The sequence below is a fragment of the Panthera tigris genome, chromosome C2 (genome assembly GCF_018350195.1).
Source record: "Panthera tigris isolate Pti1 chromosome C2, P.tigris_Pti1_mat1.1, whole genome shotgun sequence".
In the NCBI taxonomy this organism is placed as follows: domain Eukaryota; kingdom Metazoa; phylum Chordata; class Mammalia; order Carnivora; family Felidae; genus Panthera; species Panthera tigris.
This window is the reverse complement of record NC_056668.1, coordinates 34,256,627-34,281,242: the sequence shown is the minus strand read 5'-3', so window position 1 is coordinate 34,281,242 and position 24,616 is coordinate 34,256,627. Positions and strand designations below refer to the sequence as shown.

Sequence of the window (24,616 nt, the reverse complement as noted above, 5' to 3'; positions counted from 1 at the left end):
TCGCATGTTTCATTCTGTGCTCCCACTATTCCTATAAGGTTTTTTTTTTTTTTAATGGATCCCAGGAATAATATTAAAGCAAATATGTACATATTCCTAGACAGTTGTTTAGAATGTCTGATAACTTATGAATATTTAAATATTCATGAGTCTTGACATCTGTCACTTGGAATGTTAAAAGTTTCTTTTTTCCCCCCAAATACCTGACACATTTAATGATTCTTTGTAAAACTTCAAGAAGTTTGGAGAAAACTTTGACAGTTTGTGAAGGACCCAGATAACTATTATGCCATAATTTTGGTCGCTTATTTTAATCTTGCTTTTAGTATAATTAGAGTCTCTTGGATATTTCTTTACCCTTTAGGCAAACTATAGCATTATTTCTGAATCGTTTTCTTTATGTTATTTAAAATTTAATACACTATGTTTATTTCAGATTGACTTTAATATGTTCTTTGCAAATAGCATACTTTATATTGTTTCCCTCTGCACTATACAAATACTTTCTAACCTGACAAATGGAAGTTTACTTAGGTATCTGTCACACCCTTTGGCCTTTTGGTACAATTACATTAAATTCACTTAACTGTATATCTATATGTAGAAACATTTCACTGTATAGAATGAAAGGCACAAAACTGAAATGCTGCCCTTCCTATATAGTCCAGTCAGAGTACCAAACACACTTCCCACACAAAGAAGAAGGAAGAGGAACAAAAAGTGAGTATCTCCCATTTGAATTAGCTCTTTTCAAACAGTCTTCTCATAACAGTTCTGCTTGTATATTATTGGACAAAATTTAGACACAGAGCCATAAATGGAACTTACAAAATGTGTCTTTTCTTTAAAGCAGTTTAGCTAAAAAAAAAAAAAAAAAAAAAAAAAAAAAAAAAAACGAAAAGAAAGAAAACAAGAAAAAAATGTTTCTCTGACTGAAGGAGACATATATTTCTGACACGGGAGATGATACTTAAGCTGGTTGTTGAAGAATAGACAGGATTTCTGGAGGCAAAAACAAGCATTACAAGTCAAGGACTAACCGGAAAGAAGATGTACAGGCAGGAAACATTGGCCATGATCATATTACCATGTGTCATCTGTTTGAAGCAGTATCTGTAATATTGGGACATAAAAGTCAAAGGAGAGCACAGAAACTTTATTCATCCAGGGACAAATAATAGTGATGAGCATTTCTAAATGGAATAGTTTCATGAAATTGTTGGGTATGACAAAAGTTAAACACAAAATTAATTAAATTACTAATGGGTATTGCTTCATTTCTATGTTCTTTACCAAATTGTTTCCCTCATTTAGAATTTTAACTTGTATGGAAATGCAGAGAACGATTCAGACCAATGGAAAATGTTATGGTTTATGTGGAGAGTGATGGAGGTGGTGGGTACATTGTATCAATCTTCTCTGGGACATTTGTGTATGATAATTTAAATATTACTTTTAAGACATTAAAATGACTTATGTAATTTTGAACCCTCTCTTTTAATTTCCTTCAAGACAGTTGATAGACTAATTCACAACCTTGTCATTATATATATATATTTTTTTTGATTCAAAACCAGTGTTACCCAGAGCAAAGAAAGAGAGACAGAGACACCTGAAGCCAGTCAGTGCAAAGACTGAGAACTTTTCTTCTTACTGGGGGAGGAAGTTCACAGTGTTTCCCCGCAAGCCATCATGCTGCTCTGGAACTTTTTTCTCATTTTTTTTGGCACCAGTGGCCTGAGAGGAAGCATGAGCTGACAGCAGGGAAGCAGAGAAGGCTAACTGGCTGTTGGCAGGAACTTGGAGCAAGGGAAGCATCTTCCAAAGGCAAACTGATACTGGTCCTTTGATTAAGTTAAGCAGGTAGTTAAGTGTCTCTATTAGGGGGTTGGAGTTGCCGGCTGCAGAAAAAAGGCTGTGGGGAGGGGAGACTGAAACCTTGGAAAGCTTCAGCAGGCTGTGCCTTGAAAGAGCCTGAGGTTCTTGTGCTCATCTAGCCTGGAATGAGACCAGGATTGAATTAAATTTATGTCAGTTGTGCCATACATGAGGATTTCAGTGAGCGGTTTCTTTCCAGTCTCATTTCCTGTGGTTATATGCTTCGCCTTGAAATGTCTCTACTTAGCTCTCGGTAATTCATTCGGGAAATCTGTTCATCTCTATTACTATGGATGTTTGCAAAAGGCACCAACTCTGACTCAGTGGTAGCATATCCCAATTATAGGCAAATTGTAGGGGAAAATAGCACAATTTGACTCCATTACTAAACTTTTGAGTCTACACCTAAAGTTAGAATAGCCACAAAATCGCATGTGTATAATCAATTTTGTAATCAGCCAATATATTATTTTTCACATTCCTGTTTTCTTGACTTGTTTTCTACCACCTAAAAAGGTGTGGAGTCTTTCAGCTGGTGCCCTATTCACATGCAAACCGTTAACACTGTTTACAATCCTATCCATTAACAAACCATTTTCTAAGGCATTTGTAATTTGCTTGCAAAAAGTCTGAATTCAGCTAAGATTGCATTACTCAAACTCTTCCCATCTCTTTCTTAGTGTGGTTTATTCCCCTGCTTCTCCCCCCTTACAGAAAATGTTGGGTCCTCTGCTTCCTGCAGCTTCAAAATGGTTTCAGAATGAATGTCAAAGCCCACTACCTGCTGCTATGAATTTTCTTAAGAAAATAATGTCTAGTTTTTTAAATATTTTTGTATTTTTGCCTAAAAGTGACAGTTATTCTCTATTTAGTCTTACTTGTTTTGTTCATTGTTTTATTCTTGGTTTGATTACACCTTTATTATTTATTTTAAATCAAAACTGTGCCACAAAAATTGCATGTAGGTCAAAGTATACATAGCAACAGAAACCATTTGAAATTCTTATTGACTTGGCTTTCAGAGTAGCCAATGTACAATTAGGTAAGATAATAAAAGGGCTGTAAAAACATGGTTTATCTTTTCTCTCCTGATTTACATCCACTCTTCCCCCTCCCCTCATGGTGTGGATAGGCTCTGCTTTATCTACCCCTCCCCACCCCTTAGTGATGAAGTTTTGGGGTGGTGGGGGGCTTGTGGGGTGGTCCAGAGCAGACGGCCAAGAAAGAATTCTTGGAGACATCTTTGGTGCAAAAAGGTGATTTTATTAAAGCATGGGGACAGGACCCTTGGGCAGGAAGAGCTGCACTGGGGTGCTGATACTTAACTCAATATATACCCTCAGGTTGGGAGGGAGTCAAGGTTAGGGTAAGTCTCTAAGGAATTTTGGAAGTGAGGTTTCCAGGACTTGAGGGGCTAACTGTTGCTAGGGAAACACCATTTATCATAGTTTAATAAAACCTCAGTCATGAGACCCCTCAGATGCATATGGGGGTCCATAAGCTTGGAGCATGATTGCCAGCATATATCCCAGGGCAGTTGGGATAAAGGAAGTACATTTACAAGATCCTTGAGATTGGGACAATGTTAAGCCAAGGTTCTCTTTTGCCCCCAGCAAAATGTCTTCATCCAGGCAGCTGAGCTCCTAGAGGGAGGTCACTCTGCAGGTTTCAAGGACTTGTCAATGGACTGCAGGCAGTAAGGAATTTTAATTTTTCATTTGCCTTAGTTTTCCACATGGCAAGCACTTAAACCCCTTTCCTTTGTTCTTGTGTAGCCAGAAGTGTCTGAGGAATATCACACATATTCCACCTTGGTGGGGGTGGGGAGCAGCCTTTTTTTTGCTCTCAGCTTGCCCCAAGCTCTCTCATCATTATTAGCTTCCTCGGGTTTTCTTATGACCCTCCTAAAGACCAATTTTGCAATCAGTAAGGAATCATCTGTTACCCACTTTCTTTATTTGAGTCCTTCAGCTTTGAACTGGGTATTCAAAAGTAAGCTAAAACTTACTCTAAGTAATATATAGCCTACTATAGGAAGCAGACATGATTTCCTTCATTTTCTTCTTTCAACACATTTAATAAATCCTTGAATGTGTATTATATATGCCTGCTATTACTTAAATTAGGCAGTAACGATAAGAGGTGAAATTATGGTGTATCTATCCTTCGTCTATTAAGGAGACAGGCAAAAACAAAACAGCGGATACAACACCAAAAAAATCATAGTATTCAATAATTGCTTCAATAAGGAAAAATATATATCTAAGTGTAAGTGGAAACTCAAGCACCAAAGCTTTCCTGCAGGATATTAAAGGCCTCATGGAGACCAAACAACTATAACATGAAGTAACATCCAGATAGCAGAACATGCAAGGCACAAGTCAGTAATAAATTTACTTTCTTTGTAAACTTGATAGTGAAATTGGAAATGCATTCTTACACATCTTTTTATACTTTTTTATTATCTTCCCTAATGTCTGTACATTCATAACAGATTTCCAGCTAATGTTGCTCAAATCAAGTACCTAGTGCCAGATACCCTAGAAAGAATACAGACAAATCTAACTTTGAATACCAACCTTGACACCTAATACATGCATAATCTTAGAAAGTCACATTATATTCCTGAACTATTGTCTGAAAATGGGAATAAAGTCCCCTCCCATATTGAAGGTTTTTGTGACTATTATTTGAAATAACTTCTAAAATTCTAGCATAGAGTCTGTGTATACAGAGGGTTCTCAAGGAATTACTGTTGCTTTTATTATCTTAATACAGTTTTATGATTATGTTTCATTTATTTAAAATGTTCTTCCATATTCTTGATTTAAATAAAAGCATGATGAGATAAGTCCTTACCCTTCAATATAAGAATGCTAATTCTTTAGCATAACTAGTAAGACTGGATTATAAGTGTGTCTTCATTTATTCTACTACATGTATATGCAATATAAAGTTATCCTTATATTGTACATATGAACATTGATAATTAAGAGTGTTTTATGTTTGTTTTATTTTGACAACTTTCTTATCAAAATGCTTAACCTAACCATTTACTTCATCCACTATCCCGTGCCTTGCTGATAGGAATTTACTCTTTATAGCAATTGTAATCATGTAGATAAGTAGAGGGATTGATGGGTTTGGCCATTGTCCACCCATAGTTTAAGTTGGAATTTTTTTTTTTTTTTTTTGAAGTGCCCAGAGCTCATTTGGCCCTTTCTTCAAGACTTTTTATGCATAATTTATCAAGGAGAAGATTGGAGAGAGCAGAACAGAGAAAGGGTATCCACCAGCATTGCTACAATGGTTCTAACTTTAAGCACCATTCCTGGCCTCTTTCAGGGGTGTGGGTGGTAATACTAGATGGAAAGGGAGAGCACATATGGTGTTTGACTCAGGTCACCATCCCCTTTACCTAGGACACTAACGACTAGAATTTCTCATGTATTTTATTCAAAATATTAGTTGGTAAATTTGTTGTAGGAATTCTAAGAAGATCTAATAGTATACTAGTCTTTTTTTTTTTTAATGTCTTAAGATATGGTGCATTTTATATACTATAAAACACCTCAGAATTTAAAATTTATGAGTCCAAAGCTTACGTATAGTTAAGGCAGACCATTCACTCCTAGGTATTTAGTTAGATACTCCCTGTCAGAATATCCTAGAATAAACAAAGAGGAAAAATAAAGCATCTAATACTCAACATACAGTTTTTAATTCTTTGGTTTTACTGTATACGTCACGCTATTGCTCCCTTTCTATTCACAAATATTCTGTCTTGTTACTCAGTCTGTTTGCTATAGGACTTGAGATTTTAGTTCAACCATGACTCCTGTTGCTGTTGACCACTATTTCCTCAACAAAACCCTCCTTCCCTGGGGTCAGTCTCCAGTCTCCCCCACTACCCCTAGCCATGACTTTCCTCTTCTGTCTCTGGCCCTTCCCCCTCAGGTTTCTTTCCAGACCCCTCTTCCTTTGCCCCATGGTGCCATGTGAGTGTTCCTCGGGCTTTGTCCCTTTATGCTCTTTTTCCTGCATGTTCTTCCCGGGCAATTTCATCCATTCCCATGACATCAGTTACCCTGTATGTTTCTGAAAGCCATATACATGCCTAGTATGCAAAGACAGTTTTTATTTCTGAACACCACAGGTATTTTCTAGAATTCACAGATTAGGTTTCTAAGACGGCCACTCCCCACTTTGCCTGTCCATTGGCATAGTTTCGGGCCTGTCCTCTACCTTGCTCTGCCTCCATCTCAGTGCCTCCATGGTTTCCTTTTTGCAAGGGGAGGTGGAGGACTTGGTGGAATTTGTTGGCATTCTCTCCTTTCCTTTCCTACTACTCTGTTGTTTTTTACTCTTATCCTTTCACTTTTTTGAGCCCTGTCCTCCATACCCTCTCAAAAGGAAATATATATATTTATACTTGTTTAATTTTGTCTTTCTTCCCTGTTAGGTTGTGAGCTCTATGAGGACAGGGATCATGCTGATATGCAGTAAGCATGTTATCTGATGCACAGGATACACTTTAATGCTCTTAAAATTATACTCAATCTGGGTACCTGGGTGGCTCAGTCGGTTATGCATCTATGACTCTTGATTTCAGCTTAGGTCTTGATCTCATGGTTGGTGGGATTGAGCCCCATGTTGAGCTCTGCACTGACAGCACAGAGCCTGCTTGGGATCCTCTCTCTCCCTGTCTCTCTGCCTCTCCCCTGCTTGCTCACTCTCTAAATAAGTACACATTATAAAAATTATTTTTAAAAAATGTAATCTTGTGTTGTAGGTGAGCATATGACCAATACAACGAGTCCTGGAGCTCAGAATATAATCAGTGATTTGTACCTTTTAAAGGAGGAGTGTGCATGAGAGAGGTTCCACGGGGGGATCCCTGAGACCTAGAGACCAAACTAGGTTGAGCGTTTGACTTCAAAACAGTCTTCAGGACATTGAACTCTGTTTTTACTATTTTCATTAGGACTGTACCATATATACATATTTACATGCACTCCCGTATGTATTTATACACATATTATATTTATTTAAAGTGTATGTATAAATACACTTGGCATCAACCATGAGTTACCTAAAATCCACAGCACAGAGGCTGGGGTGGACTGTAATGGTAAATCCCCAGCACCACTGCTGAGTTTTATTCTGCTTGCCTCTGTTGACATACCCTCTTCTCGGTCTGATTTTTATAGTTCATTTCTGTGCCTCAAAAGAGATGATGTTAGATCTTTAACAATTGTAGAGGGAAAAATCCAACTTTAACAAATATTAAGGGAGTCTCTGTTGTAGGTATAGTGCAGTGGAGCATGCTATGGAGGGGGATAAAAAAAAAGGAGGTGTGGCACCTGCCACAGAACCCAGAGATCAGAACCATCAGCACCACATTGATCAGTACCAAAGGTGGGACAGAGGAATGAATAGAAAGTTTATTTTTCTATTTGGAAAAATATTTTATGTTGTGCCCCATCCTTTGGTGAGTTGAGTAATCACTAACAGACTAGAGGAAGACCAAAGTGTTTGATTTGAAAGTAGATACTTCCTTCTAAGAGGTAGTCTTCGGTACAGTTAAAAGGAGTAGGAACTAAAGTTTTTTTTTTTACATTTTTAGGAGCACTATACCTTATTCTCATAGCTACGTTCATTCAGTATAACATCCACAGTATGGAGGCTGTGATAGACTTTAATTAATTCCTAGGTAAAATTAGTATGCATTACAGTTTAGAGAAACAAAACACACAAACCTGCTAATCAAAATGTTCAGCTAATAGAGCTGGGGCTTTTTTTCATTAGTTGTATTGTCTCGAATTTCATCACTGAACCAGCTGGCTTCTTGTCAATTTATAGTTTGGACCTTTACATCAAACAGCAAAAAATTAATTACAGGAAAAGCAATCCCAATAGGAATTTTGTGCCTAGAGGTTTTTCACAATTAACCAGACATGAATGGTGCTGTTTACAGAGGAAATGGAAAGGAAAGAAGGAACTTGGTAGAATTTTCTAGAATCATTAATTAACTATAGCAATGTTAGTCACTTGCTTCACTGTTTTTGTTTTAAACTTATTTATTAGCCAGAGCTTTCAGTTTTTCTGGAAGCACCCAGTTCTGTTACTATAGTGAGTGCAGTGAATCATGGCATGAACTGTGAATTCTCTGACAAAATAGCCCAAGTGACAGCTCAAAAAATTACTGTCTTCCCTTCATTTGGAAATAAGTAACATTCTATGTGTTACATTAGTGATCATAGTCATAATTTAACAAGCAGAAAGATCATGCTTTGATGGTTAATGCCAAGTTACTTGCAATGCATATTTTTGACTTAGAAGTATTGTTCCTGAGTGTCATAGTCATTGCCTCTGTGTGCTAGAGTCAGTTTAAATGTGACTTTTCTAAGCTTCTTATCTGTTGAATAAACCAACTCAAGGTTTTAAAAATGCTTCCCTCAATTTAGGCTTCCACATTTTATTTTCTTTTTTATATAGTTTAGAAACTCTTACCTTATGACCCATTCTTCTAGTTACTAATACAGTGAGTAGTTCTTACCTTTTTTAAGACTCAGACTCCCGGAGAATGTGAAGGAAACATCTCTCTTCGCAGAAACACACACAGAGGAATATGCATACAACATTTTGCATGAAATATCAGGAAATCCCTAGCAATGCATGAACTCCAAGTTACAAATACTTGTTGCATTCATAGAGGAATATATACATATGTTATATATGAATGTATACATAACATTTGTATATGATTTGGAAGTATATATACATACATTATTTTTATTTTGTTAAATTAAAATACTTATTCATATTATGTGTCTACTATTCCATCAAGATATCTGTACTAAAACAAATCAATTACCTTTTGTGCCATCACCTGAATAAATTTAGATTTCTTATCCATCTTTATATACAGCAGCCCTTAGTTATAAGCTTATTTGGGTGGCCATATTTCACTGTACTGTCTCAAGTGCTGCCACATTTCCTAAGTAATTTGTAGACCATAGCTGAGAAGAACATTCTTAACTTGTTTTAATGGTAGTATTTTTCTTCATTAGGTTTGTGAGCTGTGAGCTAGTGTAAGATACTAACAGGCATTTTCCAGTTTTCTCTGTTCAGTCTGAGAATGGTTCACTATTATTCCAAGGTCACTTTGAAAGTCTTTCTGTGATTTGCTTCCATTTATTTTATGCTTGTGTTTACAGTTTTGGACCAAATATGAAATTTAATGTTGCGTTTGTCTACATTAAACTTAATTTGCCCCTTGTCAGCTCATTTACAACAGAGATAACATTCAAAAGCCACCCTGTAGAATGTTTTGTCTGCAATCACTAACATAATTTTTCTATATATTTCTTTGTTGTATGCAACTTTCTCTATCTTTTGGTTTAAAAAGAAGCCTGTCCAGAAGATTTTCAGAAAATTTAAATTAGTCTCTAATAGAGATTAATAAACAATTCTCTACTAGAATAGGGTCTTCATTAAATCTTGAATTTTTTTAAATGACTCTTTTTTCTAACTTAGAAATTCAATTTCATTTTCCATTATATATAAATATGCTATTGCAATTTTTTTTAAAGTAGTGACTTTATACTTATAAAGGATAAATGAGGTGAAAGTTAAAATACATAAAAAAAATCCTAAATTGGATTATGACACCAAACATTTGTCTTGCTTTCATCGTTGTCTTTTATTTTTTCAAGTACTTAATTTGACCTCATGTAACCTGCTTTTTATTAATTGTTAATAATTTTTAATATGCTGTTAAAAAGATGAATGTTTAAAGTTAACAAGTCTTAGAGCACAATAAAGTGAAATCTTAAATTCAAATGATTAAAAATACTTTTAAAGTAGAATTTTAAACATATGCACTGAAGAATATAATTGTGGGTGTGTGGTGAACATTATTTCCAGTAACAGCTTGTTAATTTGTGCCTATGTCTTCAAATAATTAGTCATGTTCAAAACCTGGGAAATGTTTTCTCTTAGAATCATATCTGCTTTTTACCTTCTCAACAGCTATTCTACATATTCAGTTTTGTGAGGGAAATACCAGGCAAGTGTACAGAGATGTATTTATAAAATTGCTCACATTTTATAAGAGTAAAATAGTAAAAAAAAAAAAAAAAAAAAAAAGCCAAAATGACTAACATGAGGAAAATGGTTAAATAAAATTGCATTGTATACACATAAGGAAGTACCATCCTGGGGAGATATATACTTCTTGACATGGAGAATGCTTATATTAAAATTCAAAATAGCATAGAAGTCTATGTTTCTTCAAAACAAGTTATAGGGAGATAAGATAGATGAGAGGATGGTTATGTTTATGGATCTAGATATACAGTTATAGATATAAATGAAAATAAATAAAATATTTACTGAAAGAAAACAATGTTATCTTAGTGTACTTGGCCTGCTATAACAAAATGCCACAGAGCCGGTAGCTTGTAAACGACAGAAATGTATTTCTCATGCTTTCTGGAGTTTGGAAGTCCAAGATCAGAGTCCCAGGACGGTCAAATGAAGGCCTTCTTCCCGTTCTCAGACTTCTAGTTTATCCCTACCTGGTGGAAGGGGCAGTGGAGCTCTGTGGAGTCTTCTTTATAAGAAGATTAATCCTATCCAGGAGGGCTTCACCCTCATGACCTAAACATCTTCCAAAGGCCCTACCTCCTAATACTATTACATTGAGGATTAGGATTGCAACATACAAATTTTGGGGAAACAGTAATATTCAGACCATAGCAAGTGGTTATTTCATAAGATTTTAGATTATGTGTGTGGGCGTGTGTGTAATTCTGTTTTAAAAAAAAAAATGTGTCTATGAGTGTGTTACTTCCATAATAAAAGAAAGTATAATACTATAAGAAAGTAATATTTATTGTCACATATTATGTGTCTTGTATTCCTCTAAATAATCTGTATACCTTACCTCATTGTAATTGTGCTACTTTTAAATCCTTATTTATGTTATAGATTATAAGGATGTGGATTTTCATGCTAGAATGTTAGAAATAAATGATAATGTGATTTCACATTGTATCAGTTTTTGAATGGAATTCATAAGCCCTTAAGGCTATATCCAGTGTGTGTGTGTGTGTGTGTGTGTGTGTGTGTGTGTGTGTTTCTGGGGACCAGGTACTTAGCTTTTAATCAGATTATGAAATGGGTTCATACCATCCTCAGTTGTTTTGGTCAAACACCATCCCATTCTATACTGATGAAAACTATGCTGCCAAGGAGGAATTCTAAGAGAGAAACTAAACCATACAGTGGAGAATTTATACTTTCACCTTCTTAGTCTACCTAAGGCAGTTGGAAAAGATAACAAGCAACAGAGGCTATAAGCTGAGGTCACATTTTCTAGAAAGCTGGGGAGAAATTAGGAGATACGGGAGCCTCAAGTGTCAATAGTGTTCCAGCTAAAGCAGAACTCTAGTTTTAGACGGTTCCTAAAATGTTAATTTTAAGTGGAATGTAACCAACTGTATACTATATATACTTATATAGTAAATGATAAATATAGTATATAAATATATATGCTATATATAGTATATGTGTAATATATATACCATTATATTTTTTATATAACAACCCTATATACATATATACATATGTACATATGTACGTATATATATATATATGTATAACCCTTGAGAACATGTTCAGAGGTTTTACAAAATGAACAGGTAGAAATAACAAAGGAAGAAAGTAGAGAGGGGATTCCTAACATAGCCATCTGGTTTACCCCATCCGTATGGGTGTCTTATAGCAAAATTTTTTCACACTAAATTCTGCTTTTTAAATGTCTAAAATAGTAGATAATTTAAAGGTCACTAACACTTGGCTTAGGGAAATTCGTTTGTATTATTAAAAATATGAATAAAGGGGGCAGCTGTGTGGCTCAGTCAATTAAGCGTCCAACTCTTAATCTTAACTCAGGTCTTGATCTCAGAGTCCTGAGTTCAAACCCCACACTGGGCTCCATGCTGGGCATAAAGCCTACTTAAAAAAAAAAATGAATAAATGCATCAGTGTAGAATTTCAGTACTTTAAAGAAAGGAATAAGTTTGTACCATGAAAAATAAGAGGAGTCAACTAATTACTTGCCTGTTGAATTCATCCTGGTTACTTGTATGTATGCTGTAGATTAGGGTGAATCAGTTCCCTCACTTAGATTTTAGCTTTATTATAACTCTCATGTATTGCCCTTTATGTAATTCTTTGCTGAGCAGCATCAGTAATGCGCAGACGTGTGTAACATGAAAGCTTCTGTACATTAGAAGCTGATAACTGCCAGACCCTGTGCCCCGCACCTCATTTACCATGTTTGAATCATAAAAGAGTGTTTATGAAACATATTATCCTATTTTACAAACGAGTAAACTGAGCACTGGAGAGATTAGATGCCTACATTCATGTACAAGCAGCTCACTAGAATTAAAACACAAGTCTTGCTGTGTCCATGGGCATCATAATGCATAACTGTCTTTTACTTAGACATGTAAAGAACTTTCAAATCTCTACCCTGTTCTCCTTCAGGTGTGGCCTTTAGCGCACCTCCTTTCAGTACAGGGAGGTTGAGGAAAATGTAGATTCCTGTCTGGAACTGTGCCTAAAGGCACAGGTAATGAATCAGGTACTGAATGTTCATCTGGAGGATGGACATTTTTAATAAGCTTCCTTGGAATCTATAAACCTCCTCTGGAGCATTCTATAGATGGAAAAGCACAGGCTTACATTATTTTATTCCTATACCAAATGGATGGTAATATAGCAAATTCTGGGTTGGTTTGTTTTTTTTTTTGTTTGTTTGGTTTGGTTTGGTTTTGGTTTTGGGGTTTGTTTGTTTGTTTTGTTTTTTTGTTTGGTTTGTTTTGGTTTGTGGTTTGTTTTGGTTTTTTAGTGTTTCTTAGTTTATAGCATTTGTCACTGACCATCCTTTTTGAAACTCTTCTTAGCCTTTGATATATTTCTTTGGATGTCCCTCTTACTTTGGTAACCATTGTTCCTCATTCTTTTCTAATTAATCTTCTGCTGGCAGTTCCTTAGGATGCTGTCCACAGGCCTTTTTCCTTTTGTGTGTATATCTACTGTCTCTTAGTGAGGCCTTAACAAATTACTCTTGGTCCTCACCCCCAATTCTCTCCTGAATTTCAGTACCTTATTTTTATCAATGTTATTATATATCCACAGATGCCTGTGTATTCTTCAGTTCTTAAATTTAGCATGCCAAAAAACTCATTATCTCCTTCCCACACACTTCCTTTGTCACCATTTTTCTCTAGTGCGGTTAATGCTGGCACTACTCAGTCAACCGAGCTTGGAACTTTAAAACTACCCTTAGAATTCCCTTTTCTTTACAACCTGCATTGATCAGGCAGTCATCAAATCCTGTTATTTTCCACCTCGTAAATGTCATTTGTGTTTTTGTTTGTTTCCTTTTGTTTTGTTTGGGTACAGTTGACACACAATGTTACATTAGCTTCAGGTGTTATAGTGATTGACAAATGTATACATTATGCTCTGCTCACCACAAGCTTAGCTATCATCTGTTACCATGCTACACTATTAGAGTATCATTGACTATGTTTCTTATGCTGTACCTTTTATTCCTGTGATTTTTTTCATTCCACATCTGGAAGCCTTTATCTCCAATTCCAGCCACCTATTTTGGCCACTGTGCCCCAGCAGTCTTTAATTTACTGTATTTCCAAGGCTGATTCTGCTTTTTGTTGCTTTGAGGGTTTTTTGTTTATTTTGTTTTGTTTTTTACATCCCACTTATGAGTGAAACCATATGGTATTTGCCTTCTGCAGTTGGATTTGTTTCACTTAGCATAACACCCTCTAGGTCTATCCATGTTGTTACAAATAGCACAACCTCTTCCTTTTTATAGCTGCATAATATTCCTATACTTTATACACACACACATACATACACACACCACATCTTTCTTATCCATTCATATATCAGTGGACACTTAGGTTGCTTCCCTTTCTAGGGTATTATAAATAATGCTGCAATACACATAGGGTGCATATATCTTTTGGAATTAGTGTTTTTGTGATCCCTGAATAAATACCCAGTAGTGGAATTATGGGATCATATAGTATAATTCTACTTTTCCATACTGTTTTTTACAGTACCTGTACCAATTTACAGTCCCATCAACAGTGCACATGAAATGAATTTAAATCATTCTTTTCCTTCTTCCTGTTGCCTCTTGTCACCTCTTACCTTATATTTTGGATTCCATGTTAGTTTTTGTACTATTCAACTATCCCCAATATCCAGAGTCTTTTTTCACACTGTCAAGGTATTTTAATAATAAATGCATTTGGACTCCTCATTCCCCAACTTAGAAAATAGCCTTTAGTTCCCTATTGCCTGTAATGTAAGGTCCTAATTTTATGAGGCCTGTCCTAATCTAACCTAATCCTGTCTGTCCCACTTCTCCCTGCCACTAACCTTGTTTCATGGCTAGACCAACTCTTCACTACATCTCACCTTCTCACTCCAATGCATCTGTGCATGGCATTCCATTAGCTTGGAATCTGTCCATGTAGGAGAGGTTGGTCATTCTTTGCACTGTATTTCCCTGGTATTTATTTCTGACAATATGGTGGAGTTAAGAATCAGGGTGCTGACACCAGACTGTCTGGGTTCATAGGTCCCTCTACTTAATAACTTTCTATGCTGTAGTTTCCTTACTTATAAACTTGGGACAGTACTTTAGTGTTGTTGAAGATGGAATGAATTAATTCATGTGCAATGTATGTGCCTGACAGATAATAAGAGACATTAAGCGTTTGCTGCTGCCTCTGTGTGATAATCATGTTGGCAAAGATGTAAAAGTCTCCCCCAGAAAAGGCTAAAGGAATTGCTGATTAATATGGTAGTCAACCCAGAGATCCCGGCCATACCAAAGTAAAAATATTGTGCCTATAGAAAGGCTGGATCCAATATGTAGGCTACTAAACTTTAGCTACATCTTGTCATTTCTAGTCTTTCCAAAGTTCTCCCCTAGTTGAAATCTCACAAGTACTTAGACATCTAATTTCCCCCAGGCTGGCAGTATCTTCCTTATCGGTAAAGAATGTGCTCTACTACAATTCTGAAGGTGCATGAGTTTGCAAACTAAATGGATGATCAAGCAGGTACCCCATGGTCTGCTGTGAATCAGGCTCCAGACCTAAGCAGGACTCCTAAGCACGGCAGAGGAAAATTCCTTATGTCACTTGAAGATATCCTAAAGTAAATATAGACCCATAGAATCAGAAATCCAGTTCCCTCCTCTTCATATAGCAGGCAAAATAGTAAGAAATATTTAGACTGAAATGCTAGAATTCAGCAAAATGTTTGTAGACACTTTGTTATGAAACTGCTATAGATATATTTGTTTGGATATTATTTTTATTTTAATGACTTTGGTCTCAAACAGTTAAATGTAAATTGCAGCATTTCTTAACAGAGGTTACCATTTTAAAGCAAGTCTACAGTAAATCATTTTGAATTGCATCCTGGTTTCCTAGTTTTTACTTATTGGAATATCATTGTATTAGTTTCATTAAAGTAGGACACTCATATTGGCTATAATACTTTCTAACACAAAGGAGAAACTTGTGACTCAGAAAATTGCAGCGTTAAAGTGGCAAATGAAAGTAAATTTTGGAAAGTAGTATTTAATTTTTAAGGGAAAAAAAAACTGTAAAGTAGAAATCCACCTTGGGGAAAACAATAAGGGCCAATCTATTAGACAACCAATATCTAAATTCAATTTTGAGAACGAAGAATATGTGGGTGTTACTATTATATTTCATTTTTCAAGTGTATTGACTTTCTGGTTCTCATCATTATAGTGAGAAATAATATTTAAATAGTTCTAAGTCAAGTGTCCTAGCTAAGCACATGCACACACACACACACACACACACACACACACACACACACATGCAGTTGAAATTAAAGGTATACATCTAATGGTAATACATGGATCTGAGAAAGAAATAAGGAAAAATGAATAAAAGAGTGAAGACTTGGGTTTCTACGGCACCTGAAGTTTAAAACGTACTTGCCTAATGTGGAGATGAGGTAGAAAGCGCCTCATTAAAACCTTTGGATTTTAATCAGAAGAACTAACTTGTAATAGTTGTTTTTTGTACTTATTATCTGTGAGAGCTTGGGCAATTCTCTTAACTGTCCAACGCTCTGGATTTCTCATCTGTGAGATGGATATAACAAAGATTCCCACTGAGGATCAAAATATGTGCCTTCAAAGCCTTTGGAAATTGTAAAGCATTGTACAGATTACAGAAATTATGGAAACAGATTTTTGAAATTACTCAGAGGTAGTGGGTTTATTTCAGAGATGAAATAAGTATGATAGAGATAACTGGTCTCAGTTTTGCGTGAGGAAAAGGTATGTTACAAAGGTTGCAAGGGCTATGTGACCGGACTAACACCGGACCCTGAAATTCTGGGTCTAGATGCGGTCAGTACCCTTTGTGCTGCCCTGTGCTGTCTTTGAAGCAGGGTTGTACATCCTTCACAGGGTGCAGCTATAGTAAATTATAACCTACACTGATTTTAAGGACTTTAACAGATATAATTATTTAGTCACCTTAGGAAGAAATGCTAATATTACTGGGTGAGGCTTATATGTGTTCTTCCACACAGGTAATGAATTTGGCCATCCTGAATGGTTAGACTTCCCAAGAAAAGGAAATAATGAGAGCTACCATTATGCCAGAAGGCAGTTTCATTTAACTGATGATGACCTCCTTCGCTATAAGTTCCTAAATAACTTTGACAGGGATATGAATAAATTGGAAGAAAGATGTGGTTGGCTTTCAGCTCCACAGGTAAGCTCTTTATTCTAAATGTTATGTTTTAGTCACCAATGTTGTACATGCTTGGAATGGCAATCGATTTAAATCTATATGCAGATCTTTTAAACAGCACTTTATTATTCAGTGTGTAGTGCCCTGTAACATACTTCGGGTTGTCAAAACATGTCATTGAAGTCTCTCTGATAGATAATGAAAATCTTAAACATAATGCCCTGTTTACTCTCCTGTTTAGTTTGTTGCTGTTTAAATTTAGTAATTTTTATTTCAATTGGTTAAAATAAATGACAAAAGCTCGGCATGGAGTCCATTTTGGAAATTACTGTAGAAACATCTTAATTGTTTTGACTGTTTTTCTTTATATAAATAATTTTGCTGTCATAAAGAGACTACTCGGACAACATGTAGATTTCTTTATTCTTCCCCCCGCCCCTCCTTCCTTTACTGCTCTAACTTGTCATCTCACTAGATGCCATTACACCTGCATGCTGTTTTGTATTTTTCATGAGCTTGATTCTCCTCTGGAATTAAAGTCCCCGTTTTCAATAAGTTTTAGAAAATGTAATTAACAGGTGCAAATTTTATACAGGCTTTTTTCCCTTGCAAAAATTAGCATATAGTATGTGTTACTTATAATCCATTTACTTTTTACTGGTGCTGTTTGAAATTACTGTTGATGTGTTTTTACTTTGGTGTCTATGATTTTTTTTTTTTAATGGTTGAACAAAGGTACTTATATATTCACTAAGATTGGCTACATGACACGAATGCCCTAATCACATTTATTAGTAATGCAATTTCCAAAAGAGAGAGCAAAATGATGCTCCTTTTCAACAGGAACAATGTTGAATACCAAAAGGCATGCTGTTTACTCTAGAGTCTTAGTTCACATTGCTAAATTACCAAGAGTGGCTCTGCTGATATGCATGGAAATAAGTCCTTTCAAAGCTGGAGCTGTAAGGGGGTGGTGTTGAAAAAGCAAAGGCTTCTCACTGCCTACTGAAAACATGATGTATAACATGGGAGACCTTGTAGATATAATTTCTTTTTAGACCTTCTCTTTTATTAGAAAAAAAAAGAGACACATTGTAAAGAACATTATGTTGCCATTGAATCTGACAAAGGTGGGCAATAATGTAAAGTTTTTAAGATAACTACAACTTCAGAAATCTCAGTACAATAACAATGTTACATTTTATTTTAAAACGTAATTTTATGTAGCTTAAGTCATTAGTCTGGAGACTAAAAGTCTTAAAGAAAATTCACTTGTAAACAGATCCAGCATGCGTACGAGCGCGTGCGCACGCACACACACACACACACACACACACACACACACATTTTACATGTAGCATACATACTGTGTTCTTAAAACCTGAGCCACAATGTTAATCATCTATGCTTTGTTTGAAGTTGTCTATAGCTAGTGAGATTTTTATACTTTAAGCCATTTTTGAGACTATTGTTACAGTTTGATATGACACTATTGCAACATGTTAAAAAACATAATGGACTGGCATTTTCACTTGTTGACTTAATAGCTAACAGGGCTATCAATAAAGACCAAAACACTTTTTAATGCATAGTCTGCTTATAACAGCATCTAGGTATTATTTAGATGTGATGTATGTGTTAATTCTTGCAGGCCTATGTGAGTGAAAAGCACGAAGGCAATAAGATCATCGCTTTTGAGAGAGCAGGTCTTGTTTTTATTTTCAACTTTCATCCAAGCAAGAGCTACACTGATTACCGAGTTGGAACAACATTGCCAGGAAAATATCCTTTTTGTTGCCAGTGAATGTTACTGTCTGCTTTCAATTATTTATTACATCATAGAAACTAAGAAAGACTAATGCTGATCTTGGTGACAGTAGCTCTCAGTTCCTCTTTTGAAAAATGAGGAACTTGAAATAGTTGATTGGTAAATCTTTGCTCAGCTCTATTATGCTGAATCAATCCTAAGCTTCATCCTGGTTCTAAAAAGTATGATTCTGAACATTTTTTTTTAATGATATTTTGATCCCATATGCACGTCAGGAGATGACTGTAGTTTTTCTCTAGGAAAATATTTTTTAAGTTGCCTTTGAGAATCATCTCCTTTCCCCTTCTCTACTGAGGATGCAGACCATAGCTGTAAAGATGGCTTCCTTCCCTTTTCTCTTTCCTGTCTCCTCCAATGCAGGACATAGCTCACTTTTGAAGGCCTTCACCAGTGAGGAACCAGGGCATAGGAGTGTGAGCAGAGGAAATGACAGAGAGAATGTTTCTGATGTTCATTTAGTCATTCATGTATTCATTTCCCAGATATTTGCTGAGTGTCTGCTTATTGAACACTGGTGTGTCAGCAAGCTTTGCTAGGTCCTGTAAATACAGGAATTCTCCTGGCAGATACACTCACTGCCCTTATGGAGCTTTTAAACTAGTGAAGAAGAAAAATGTTAGGAATTTTAAGTGTGGTAAATGTTGCAAAAGGGAAAGTGCAGTGTATTTTAAGGACCTTATGATTTACCAGATCCATGAAAAAAAAAAAAAAAAAAAAGATTCAGGACCTCGCAACAACCCAACACAAATTTTGAAGCAGGCAGTGTAAATAGCGTTCTTCTTCCCTGAAGTCCTACCAGTGATCACCATCCGCCACCTGAGCAGGTGCCTGGTCCACCATGAAGTCCGATGTGTCAGGGTATCTCTAGCTACAGTATAAGAAACTCCCTATTCAGTTGACTCGAACGGTCAGGAAGATGTATTTGGCCACATAATAAGCCCTGAGGTAGTGTGACCCCTGCACTGTAACAATATCACGAAGTTCCCTGGTTCATTCTTTCTTTTTGCTTTCAACTCTCAAGGTGCCAGCAGTGTCCACAGGATGGTACCTGCTATAGTTATAAGACAACAGCTATGTTTCCAAACGTAACCTTCAGGCACAACATAAGGCGAATGGATTTCTTTTTTCCTCTTTTTAAGAATGAAGTCACTTTAGGAAATTTTCTTTTATTTTCTGTTGACCAGAATTCACTCTCACATCCTCAAAGACATTTCTAGGAGGTAGAATTATATCACCATAACTGGCTTATTGATCGAGAGAACTACCTTGGGTTTCCAGGAAGTAGAAAGTGGACTCGGGAAGTAGGATTCTGGAAGTGAAGTGGTTACCCAGACAGACCATTTCTCCAACAGTAAAGAACAGGACAGTGCTATCTAGTTAAGTAGCCCACAGCAGTTACCACTACCCTGTGCTATTCCATGACATTGAGTATGGTGAGCGATGGTTCCCTGCCCTTTTCCTTCCCAGCAGAGCACAGTTCCACATCACTTCAGAGCATAGGAGAGATGGCTGTGGCTGTGACTACTAGCCCAATGTGCCCCAGTTAACATATAAAATGCTCCCATCAATGTGATGGAATTACCTGCACTGAAGAATAGCTATACTGCTCCAAGAAGCAAATGTACTCACCATTTCTGTAAAGAAATGCAAATAAATACTAGATATATAGCAACTCATAACATGACCCTTCTCAGCCCCAAACTGCTAATGCCCTACACTAAATCTTTCTATACCTGAAAATGTGATATAATAAAAATACAGTCAAATATATTTTTTTATAATCAAGCCAAAATACATTTACAATTTACAGTACACTTGGGATCTACTGCAGCCTTTGTTAAGCAACTGTCCTTGACCCTAAGCCAGTGGGGGAGAAGAGATGTATGAAAACAAACTAGGTTGTAAGGCATAATGCAGTAAATGAGAAGGGACTGAGAAGGTTCCATGGGAGAACAGGAGATAAGTAAAAGAAAAAATAAAGAATATGAGAGAGAAATTGATAGATGGATTGACTCATTTAAGGAAAAGACCGTTAAGCCTGGACATTGAGAAAAGGATAAAATTGTAGTAGAAAAAAAAAATAAGGGAGGCCATCTCAGCTGTTGGAAAGCATAGAACATGCTTAATGAATAGCACAATGAATTAATTGGAGAATGATGACCTTAAAAAGGAATACTAAGAGATAAAGCCGAAAAGATAGATTGAGATCACCTAATAGAAGATTTCAGTGCCATATTAATTAGTTTAGACTTTTTTCCATAGTTTCATAGTGAGTCACTGAAGGTTTTTGAGCTGGGGAACTACTTGATAAGAATGTATGCTTTAGGAAAAGTTCTCATGTACCCAGTGTGTAAGAGAGCTTTCTTGAGGAAACAGATTGGAAGTACAGATATTAATTATGAGAAATTACAGTACATGTAAAAGATAATTAGGGCATGAGCTGAAGGAATGACAATAGGATAGAACTGCTTTCTTGTGAAAGAACTCAGCAGTTGTTTGGACTTGGGATGTAGAAGAGAAAATATAAGGTTTCATTTTGAACAAGGGGAAGAATGGTAGTGGTATAATTATTTAGGATAGCAAAGCAAGGTGGAGTAACCAGTTAGGGGAATAGAAAATATAAGTTTAGGGGCACCTGGCTGGCTCAGTCAGTAGAGCATGTGACTCTTGATCTAGGTGTTGGGAGTTCAAACCCCATATTGGGCACAGAGCTTACTTAAAAAAAATATATATGTGTATGTAAAATATAAGTTTTAATTTGGGATTTTAATAAATGGAGGTACATAGAATTTCAATGATGATGTTTAGAAGAATTTCAATGATGATGTTTAGAATTTCAATGATGATGTTTAGAATTCTGGAATTCTGGAATATATGTTTTGGTTTTTGCCTCTAACCTGTTAATGGGGAAGACAACAGTTCTCTGTTACTAATGTTACGATCATACCATCTTCCATCAGCAGCAGATACATCTATGCTTTCTTTCAGCTCTTATTGTTTCAAGCTTAGCTTTAAGAGTTCTCTTTATTATCCTTAGCATTTTACAAGTCTCATTTCTTTTCGGTCTTTCATCTTTCTGACTTTAGTCCTATACCTTTAAAAGACATTGTAGCTCAGCATTCTAGAATCATTTCAGATATGGAAAGTACAAAAAAAAAAATTAGGATTTCTATGCTGTGTTTTCTGACTTTGCCGAATTGTCCTGTGCCATCGGTATTTCCAACTCCTGAGCCGGTGAATTGAATACAGATTTTCACTATGAAGAATCCACAGTGGCAAGATTGGCTATATTAATCAAGTCAAGGAATTCATCAAATTTTTAATTCCCTGCAAAGTAGGATTTGGTGCCAGAACAAACTTAAAGTTTCTAAAGACATCATTTGAACTTTTTCTGTCACTGTGAAATATAAACCACGAATAGGTAACATGTCTGAATTCTTGAGCAAGTTCCATTTTTTGAACCTGTATATCCTGTGTGTCTATCAAATAGCAAGACATCAACTTTCACTCAAATCTGTAGAAATAGGTGGTGACTGTCTTCCCAAGAAACTGTTTGAAGGTGAACTATTTTGGGGACAATGCCAGGCAAAGTAGAAGAAACACTTTAAGGATGCCCTTAACTATCACTTCAGAATAAGATGATACATTTCAGAAAGCTAAAAGAGAAGTCTGATGTGTATCACTAAGATTTTGAAATGTGGTCTTAATGGTACTGCTAAGGGACATAGTAATGTTTCTGCAAAAGGAATCTATAGCCGTATTCCAGAAAATTAAAAACAAAACAAAACAAAACAAAAAACCAGTGAATACCCTTTGCTTACACACTGTCTCACATTGGTCTTTTAACCACCAACATTCTTTAATTAGTAAATAGCAATGTGGGTGATGCAGAACTCAGATCTAAATATACCGGACAAGTAGGCAGGTCACACATTTCATACCTAGGAAGATAAAAAACATTTACTTAATCTGTCATATTTGCCTGCGATTTAATATTGTTTAGCTGTAGAGAAAGAAAGAAGAAAAAAAAAACATAATGTCATTAATATTATCAGAATCATTATTGTCTTTCATCACATTTCTTCACTTAGAATGTCATCAAATCAGCATTGAATCAAAAGGAAAACTGCTAAGCCCCCAAGGACAAACTGTTCTTTCTAATCCATTTTGAATAACACAAATAATGATACCACATTTTGAGTGATACGAAGGAGTGGATGCTAGGGGACATCTTTTGAGGACCTTGTGTTTGCTGGCCATTTTTAAAAAAGTTGTTTATGTTTTTTAAATGTTTATTTATTTATTTATTAGAGAGAGAAAGAGTGAGAGAGAGGGCACACAAGAAGGAGAGGGGCAGAGAGAGAATCCCAAACAGGCTCCACGCTCTCAGCACAAAGCCCAGTGCAGGCCTTGAACCCATGAACTGTGAGATCACGACCTGAGCCAAAATCAAGAGTGGGGTGCGTAACGACTGAGACACTCAGGTGCCCTACCTGGGCATTTTTAATAAGTATCCAGTTTCGTATTCCCAGCAGCTCTATGAGGTAGGTTATGTTAGCCTCGTGTGACGGGTCAGTAAACTCAGGCCCTTAAGTAACTGCCTAATTTCCCTCCAGCCCCCAGCTGATAAAGGTTGAGCAGTGGACTGCCAAGCTCATGTCCTTTCTACTATGCCATGGTGCCTCTTTCAGTTCATGCGTGCCTACGTGTGGTTAGGGGCGGTAGCAATAGTGGTATTTGCCAATGATGACTTATTTCTAGAATGCTTGAAATAATTTACATATAGTTCTATGGGACAGTAGGTAGCATGAGAAAATTATACACAAATTCACAGCATAGGCAAGCTTCTTTCTCTGTCTTCAACCAACTTCCCTCAGCATCCCGCCATCACCCCCAAAGGCTCTTTCCCAGAAATTCTTCCTCACAACCCCTGAGTAACATGTACATACTCCAGTCGAGGGAATTTTTCTGTATTCTCAAGTAGAATATGAATGTGTCCTCATTCCATGTCCAAAGCCAAACAAACTCCTTCAAGGCGTCACATCAATTTAACGTTATTGTATAACATTCAGAGTCAACTTGAAGCCTCCACACCTTATTTGTAATGTGCATGTCTTGGGATGTGCAGATTCACACTGTTCCGAGAGCATGAACAACACTAAAATAAAATGTTTTTAAATTATTTGTCACCATGCTGAGATGGGGGCGGAAACAATGGTGTATGGGCGGCCTCCTTTCCACATGGCGCTTTAAACTGTTACAATCCTGAAATGTTAAGAGGAGTGATCATGAAGTATGGCTTGTGAAAAATATGTGAATCCCAGCCAAAAATATTTAAAGCGAAGGGAACAGATGAGTAAATAGTTGAAGCTGACCCGAGATCTTTGAAATATTTTCATTAAACTGCCGCAAGATGTACTTTTTAAGATGTAAATTCAGACTCTGACATTTGCAACCTGTACACAGAGTTTCTAATGAGCAAATAAGGTCACTTGGATGATTCACTGGAGTGTGATTGCTGAAGGCAGGGAGGTTGCTGTGCGTTGCTTAGTTTACAGAAGACTTTGAAGCATGGTTATGTAACACTGTGCTTAATAGAAGCTATGCTTTATGCTACAAACAAAAACAAAGGACTTAATTTTGGATTAGCTAAATGTCACATTCCATCAAGAATTTATATATAAAGGTTAATTTCTGGACCAAAAAATAAGAGCATATCAACCTGGTTTTCCAGGTTATATATGTTTTGGTTAAAAAAAAGAAAAACGTGTTAAAATATACAAGGTTTTCTCATAAAAGATCTACAACAATGACTTTGAACAGATGTAAGCATGTTTCTTTTCTGTGTGTGTGTATGTGTCAGTGTGTGTGTGTGTGTGCTTTTACTCTATACTACAATTTAATGACGCTATTTTTTATGTGAGCAGAGATAATCCTACTAACAATTTCATATTTAATATAGGTCCTACTTTTGTTTTTATAGCTTCAAAGTGAATGTACATTCATTGCCAGGTTAGCCCTCTTTAGTTTCAAGATGATAGTAATACAT

General features: G+C 36.2%; 1 protein-coding gene across 3 annotated transcripts in view; it reads left to right on the top strand.

Annotated features, from left to right (window-relative positions):
* The window catches only part of GBE1 (1,4-alpha-glucan branching enzyme 1), a 280,022-nt gene that overhangs the window by 218,230 nt on the left and 37,176 nt on the right, over positions 1-24,616 (top strand). For all 3 annotated transcript variants that reach the window (XM_042957137.1, XM_042957135.1, XM_042957136.1), the window contains exons 13-14: positions 16,576-16,760; positions 18,391-18,521. In XM_042957137.1, coding sequence (XP_042813071.1) covers positions 16,576-16,760; positions 18,391-18,521 — 316 coding nt within the window. The remainder of the gene's footprint in view (positions 1-16,575; positions 16,761-18,390; positions 18,522-24,616) is intronic.